Source organism: Protomyctophum parallelum (assembly GCF_964188405.1).
Source record: "Protomyctophum parallelum genome assembly, chromosome: 17".
NCBI classification, from domain to species: domain Eukaryota; kingdom Metazoa; phylum Chordata; class Actinopteri; order Myctophiformes; family Myctophidae; genus Protomyctophum; species Protomyctophum parallelum.
In genome coordinates this window covers 45,848,241-45,855,652 of record NC_139719.1, presented here as the reverse complement: position 1 = coordinate 45,855,652, position 7,412 = coordinate 45,848,241, and the positions used below count along the sequence as shown (strand labels likewise).

Sequence of the window (7,412 nt, the reverse complement as noted above, 5' to 3'; positions counted from 1 at the left end):
TTGTATATTTAAAAAAAAAAGTTTATATTTTATAAAAACTGTTGAGCAGAAGCTGTTTGTGCAGACTTCATTTCCATTTCTCCATTTATTTGAATATGACCTGTTTTTTTATGCTAATGTACAAATCCTACCTAACTACTAAAACAAACAACATAAACAAACAAGAGTAACCATCTGTCTCTTCTGATACTATTCAGTGAGTCTTATTTTGAAGTGCCACTACAGGAATTGATTGGCATGTTTGACTGTCAAGGTTTCAGCCTCCAGGAAGAAAGAAACCCTAAATACATTTACAAAGGGATGACATCATTGTTCATTGCACATACTGTAACAACAACACCAGGGGATCTAATGAACAGGGGCCCAAAGCATGATATGATTTGGATTTGATTTGTCATAATGTAGCTAAAAACACTCACTGCTAGACCAGGCAGGGGGATTATTTGATAGGACGGAGACCTCTGTGTTAAGCAGCAGAGCCACGGAGAAAAGTATTACGAGGGTGTATTTTGTTTCCCTATCGGCATGCATTGGTACTGCCCCCTCACCAACCTCACCAAACCATTACTGACACATGAACAACATGATACAGATGTAGGCTATAGGTGGCTGTGAATGTGATACAGATGTAGGCTGTAGGTGACTGTGATACAGATGTAGGCTATAGGTGACTGTGATACAGATGTAGGCTATAGGTGACTGTGATACAGATGTAGGCTATAGGTGACTGTGATACAGATGTAGGCTATAGGTGGCTGCGTTGCTGCTTACCAGTCGAGCCATGGCTGTTTAGCAGACTGGTGCGGCTTGTTGATATTGATACGAGGTCCCGGGTTCGCTTCACGGCCGAGGCTACACAAACATAGGCTAATGTACACAACACTAATACATATTTTTAGTTGTGCTTTTGAATATGGGTTGAATTAAATCAATGTATCACAGGAGGCCTGCAGGGGAAACCTCTGAAACGGACCAACAGCTACGAGTTGATGCCTCCTGACAGTGAGTACAACTGAACTGATATAAAGAGCCTTTGTAAAGCTAGGCTGTGCGGGACATAATGAACCTAACAACTTAAAGGGGTATTTCACTTTAAAACACTACTTTTTAGCACCCCAGACATGCTTTTGAGTTCCTTGGTTGAGAGAGAGAGAGAGAGACTAAAAAAAAGCATAATTATTATAATTGTGTATTAATGTAATGTTTTCATTTCAGTGTCTGACCGCAACAGACCCACAGAAGATGTGAGCTCCGGTCCAGACAGAGCTGCTGGTAAGTGTTGGACTTCATGGCATTCAACACTTAGAATGCACTATGATTCTTACCAAAAGGTCTGTGAGTAATTAATTTTATAAGTTATAACACATTTGATGATTTTCACATCTACTCTGGCTTTTGTGTGGACCGCTAGGCAGTGTTTTAAGTTGCTTGATTCAATAGTTAGATATTTGATATTGATTGAAAAGACAACGATGACAAAAAATATGTTTTTTATGTTTTTTACTACTACTACTACTAATACATGATTATTGTCAAGGATCATAGTCTAAGTGTATTATAATTATTATACTTACAAGTTGAAATACATACATTATTGTATACCGTAATACATTGAAATCTGTCACTGCAATAAATGCACTATACTGCTATATAGTAGGCTACAATTGTGAGTCACTATAAGTCATCATTGGGTGCTTTAATGCAAATAAAATAAATAGCATTCAATTTATACAAGAACAACACAAGATCTTCGATAATGTAATGAATTTACTTAAAAAGGATCCCTGGCTAATAAGAGAAATATGCCTTAAAACACTATACTTGCCCTCTATAACTAAAAATACAAATAAAAACACCAATATTTTATTTATTTCATAAATAGAGAATCTTTCACTCTGCAGGGACTGCCCCTGTTGCAAGTTGATGTCATAGAGTATGTCCATGTGTGGTCAGCCCTATAGAAAATTATATGGAATGCAGGTGCTAATAAAAAAGTATTACAAATATTTATTTGATATTATCCTTAGGAGGATACAGACGACGTCTGCACATACCGGCAGCAGAAGAACCCTGCCTCTCATAAGATGCAATGGAAAAGTTCTAGCTGCACTCATGTGTAAAAAATGCCCCATCAAACTTTCAGACGCTGTTTTTCTCCCAGTGTGGAGGAAGAATGATTAGGATTTATATTGTGATCTCTCACTCTTGAAATATATAATCCATTGGTTTCTGTTCTGTGTGTGAACAATAATAGTAATTCAAAGCAGTTGTCCTCAAAACCACACCTCCAGTCGCTGTCATAAGAACGGGAGGTGCGCTTATGATCACGGCAACAGAGCCTGTTTGTCCATGGTTGCACGCACACCTGTAGCCCATCGAGTATAATTCATGCTTCGTCCCGTGATGGTGTCACACACGCAGACCTCTACACTCACAATAGTCGCATCTGTGATGCGATGTGAGCTTATATATCAGCTGTTCTCTGTGCACAATACTGTTGGGCTTTGAAGTATAAATGTCTCCTATAGGGCGCACCTCACTAGCCAACACACAGAGGAGGTTGAATGAACTGAAACCAGCGCTCCCCAAAACAACAGGTTTGGAGATCTGTTGGGAATTGATTACATGAAACAGTCACCCATGCGCCCAGTCCCTATGTTTGTAAACAAATAATTGGTCGTTTTTTTATTAGCATATGAATTCCATACATTCCATAGGGCTAGAGTAGACCATATTGGACATATGACATCATCAAATTGTGACAGGAGCAGTTCCTATTGAGGACAAGTATAGTGTTTTAAGGCATATTTGTCTTATTAGGCAGGGATCCTTTGAAGTAAATTCATTACATTACTGAAGGTCTTGTGTTGTTCTTGTATACATTGAATTGAAAAGTTGAAAGTATAGTGTTTTAACTTTTAAGGCATATATGTCTTATTTGCCAGGTATCCTTTTAAAGCACACAATTAACTTATAGTGACTTATAATTACACTAAATGCATTATATGATTAATATAATATATTTCAAATATGATAACTATAATCTTTGCCAAAACAGAATTATTAATTATTTTAACTGTTTTGTATTTGTTTTTGTAGATTCTGGACTCAGGGTTGTGCTTCTTGGGAAAAGTGACAACAAAAAGGCAACACTTGGCAACTCGATCGTCAACAGTCAACAGTTTTCATCGCTTAAATTTCCTCGCATTAATTACATCCACAGTCCAACCAAGCAGGTGGCAGATGGACAGTGGAAAGGAAGGTCTGTCAGAGTAGTGAAAACCACAGACCTCTTCAGTCAATCTTTTGGATCAGTGAGAAAAGAAATAGAAGAGATCTGTTCTTCTGATTGTTCACCCCATGGACCAAATGTATTGCTGCTGCTGTTGAAGCCTAATGAATTTACTGAGAAAGACAGAGAGACACTGGATTCCATTGTGGCTTTGTTTGATCAAGAGGACTTTAACAACTTCATTTTCATCCAAACTGATGAGGTTCAACCAAACACATCTGTAAAACAGCTCATTGCAGACTGTGGAAGAAGACTTCACATGACTGAAGATCACATTCCATCACTGATGATGGAAATGGAAAAGATTGTGAGTGAACGCAAAGGAAGATGCCTTACCTCTGTTAAAGGTAGCGGTGCGATGACACCAAAGTCAAACCCTCCTCTGAACCTGGTTCTGTGTGGCACAAGAAAACCCAACACTGGTAAGTGTATCGCTTTCACTATTCACCTTTTCATAATTCACCTCAAGTGCATATTGGCAATTTATTGAAAACACCTAAATCTGTTAAAACACATTATTTCAGGTGATCCTGAGAATGGTGGGGGTTGCTACACCACAGAGATGTTCCAGGAGGCTGAGGCAGCCATCCAAAAACAGATGGAGAAGAAAGATGAAGTGGAGGAGCTGAAAATAATTCATGAAGAAGAAAATACAAAAATGACAAAAAGGAATGAAATGAAAGAGCAGGATGATGAAATTGAAAAGGAGAGAAAAACACAACTGAAAGAAATGGAGGATTCTATTAAGAGAGAGCGTGCAGAGGAAAGAGAGAAAGAACGTGTTAAAAGAGAAAAGGAGGACAAAAAACGAAAGGAATGGGAGGAAAATAAACTCAATGAGTGGAATGAAAAACTCATTGCCTTGGAGAGAGAGAAACAAAAGGTGTCAGATGAAAATGATGCTTTGAAGAAAGAAAGAAGAGCATGGTTGTATAAAATAATAATAACAATAATAATAATAATAGCTCCAATTTATATAGCAATGCTTCTGTTTGATACAAGTCTGTCCCAGGAAGGGACAGCCATCCAAAAACAGATGGGGAATATTTTAAAAGAGAAGGAAGCTGAGACGAAAAGAGAAGTGGGGGAGCTGAAAAGAACACATGAAGAAGAAAATTAAAAAAATGACAAAAAGGATGAAAGAGCAGGATGATGAAATTGAAAAGGAGAGAAAAAAAAGAGAGACACAACTGAAAGAAATGGAGGATTCTATTAAGAGAGAGCGTGAGGAAAGAGAGAAAGAACGTGTTAAAACAGAAGAGGACAAAAAACGAAAGGAATGGGAGGAAAATAAACTCAATGAGTGGAAAGAAAAACTCAAGGCCTTGGAGAGAGAGAAACAAAAGGTGTCAGATGAAAATGATAGAGTTTTGGAACTCAAGAGAAAAGAAATTAGAGAATTCTCATTTCAGCAAGATGCTTTGGAGAAGGAAAGAAGATCATGTTTGTATACAATAATAATAATATTAATAATAATAATAGCTCATATTTATATAAAACAAATGGAACGAGAGAAACTTGAGAAACAACATCAAGAAAACCTGAAGCTGATGGAGAATAAATACAAAGATGAGGCCAGAAATCAAGCTGAGGAATTCAATGAGTTAAAAGAGAAATACCGGAAGGAGTTCGACAATCTCATACAAAAACAAGAAGCTGAAATGCAAAAACTGAAACGGGGTCAAGTGGAATATGATCTTTCGAGTCATAAGGAGAGTGTACTGAACCTGAAGCTGATGGAGAATAAATACAAAGATGAGGCCAGAAAACAAGCTGAGGAATTCAATGAGTTAAAAGAAAACGTGAACGATAGCTTTAGCTTTAGGACCGTTAGGATAGAGATAAGAGAGAAAATTAAAGAACTAGAAGACCTAGAACTAGTTCTTCCTGAAGAACAACAGAAAGAGCTGGACAAGAAGTGGGCGTGTGTTATCAGCTGAGAACATCATGAGGTCAACATTTTGTGTAAGTGATTATAACGTATTCATAAGTAAATCACATCATTTCATGTGATCGTATGACTGTTTTGCATATGGTTTAACTATGAAATAAAATTACAAAATAAAATGTCTCCTCAGACAAAGCCAGACAAATTATATTATACATTTAATTATAATAGAAATTAAATTATCTATATAATCTTTGAATATACATCATTTTTACATTTACAAACATTTTTTGAGATTGGGATCTGTGGCTACATTTTGGTCATCAAGGCGTGTCCATCTCTCTAGGTCAGAGGTCATCAAGGCGTGTCCATCTCTCTAGGTCAGAGGTCATCAAGGCGTGTCCATCTCTCTAGGTCAGAGGTCATCAAGGCGTGTCCATCTCTATAGGTCAGAGGTCATCAAGGCGTGTCCATCTCTAGGTCAGAGGTCATCAAGGCGTGTCCATCTCTCTAGGTCAGAGGTCATCAAGGCGTGTCCATCTCTATAGGTCAGAGGTCATCAAGGCGTGTCCATCTCTAGGTCAGAGGTCATCAAGGCGTGTCCATCTCTCTAGGTCAGAGGTCATCAAGGCGTGTCCATCTCTAGGTCAGAGGTCATCAAGGCGTGTCCATCTCTCTAGGTCAGAGGTCATCAAGGCGTGTCCATCTCTAGGTCAGAGGTCATCAAGGCGTGTCCATCTCTCTAGGTCAGAGGTCATCAAGGCGTGTCCGTCTCTCTCTAGGTCAGAGGTCATCAAGGCGTGTCCGTCTCTATAGGTCAGAGGTCATCAAGGCGTGTCCGTCGTCCTCAGACCAGCCCTCCATCGTCGCTTCCAGCCGTGGGAAATGTTTGATTTAGGAAAACAAAGTAGTAAGAAACAGAAAACCTATTTTATTTTACATAAGAACATTATAATGTTCTTATTTTGTGCAATAGTCATATACTGTATATACTGATAAAGACGTTTGACAATTGTGAGGAGAAAAACTGACAAGATTTATACTGAAATACTGAAGTTTTAGTGTCCAGGTTTTCTTCAGAATAGGAAGGACACTGATTTAAGTAACGCATAAATACTACTATGATTTTTTATAATGTATAGAACATTGGAATACATCAGCAACAACACTGGCAACACAAGGGACACTAGGCCTCTGGGAGTTCAATGATGCTGACTCTATTTTTATAATTAATAATCACAGTCAGATTATTCATATTGCGTGATGTGTCTTTCAGCTGCACTTTTAAGGAGGATGGGCTCCGTCGTGCTTAGTGTCATTATTTACAGAACGTGCTGTTCATTAGTGTGGATGCTCACATAATTATTACATTATTTACAGAACGTGCTGTTCATTAGTGTGGATGCTCACATTATTATCATACAGTTATAGTTAGTGTGAACATGCTTGATAAGACATTCCTTTTGCTGTTGAACTGTTGTTTGTTTTGCTGCAGCATTACACTCATGCACACACTTATACTGCTGAACATACAGAAAAGTTGTCCTTTTGTGTTATTATTTTAATTAATACAACAGTTGTTAATTGACGTGGTTTGTGTGACTCTCCCTCAGTTTGTCTTGGCCACAAAGACATGACCCGATATGTGGGGTTCTGACCCGATATGTGAGGTTCTGACCCGATATGTGAGGTTCTGACCCGATATGTGAGGTTCTGACCCGATATGTGGGGTTCTGACCCGATATGTGAGGTTCTGACCCGATATGTGGGGTTCTGACCCGATATGTGAGGTTCTGACCCGATATGTGAGGTTCTGACCCGATATGTGGGGTTCTGACCCGATATGTGGGGTTCTGACCCGATATGTGAGGTTCTGACCCGATATGTGAGGTTCTGACCCGATATGTGAGGTTCTGACCCGATATGTGGGGTTCTGACCCGATATGTGAGGTTCTGACCCGATATGTGAGGTTCTGACCCGATATGTGAGGTTCTGACCCGATATGTGAGGTTCTGACCCGATATGTGGGGTTCTGACCCGATATGTGAGGTTCTGACCCGATATGTGAGGTTCTGACCCGATATGTGAGGTTCTGACCCGATATGTGAGGTTCTGACCCGATATGTGGGGTTCTGACCCGATATGTGGGGTTCTGACCCGATATGTAGGGTTCTGACCCGATATGTGAGGTTCTGACCCGATATGTGAGGTTCTGACCCGATATGTGAGGT

The 7,412-nt window shown here is 39.1% G+C and overlaps 1 protein-coding gene across 1 annotated transcript in view; it reads left to right on the top strand.

The window, feature by feature from the left end:
• Positions 1-1,248, top strand: part of LOC310874810 (rho GTPase-activating protein 27-like) — a gene marked incomplete at both ends in the record, with an annotated part of 25,339 nt that extends 24,091 nt beyond the window's left edge. Inside the window, one exon of the mRNA XM_083787677.1 lies at positions 1,216-1,248. Coding sequence (XP_083643803.1) covers positions 1,216-1,248 — 33 coding nt within the window. The remainder of the gene's footprint in view (positions 1-1,215) is intronic.
• Positions 1,249-7,412: the final 6,164 nt, after the last annotated feature.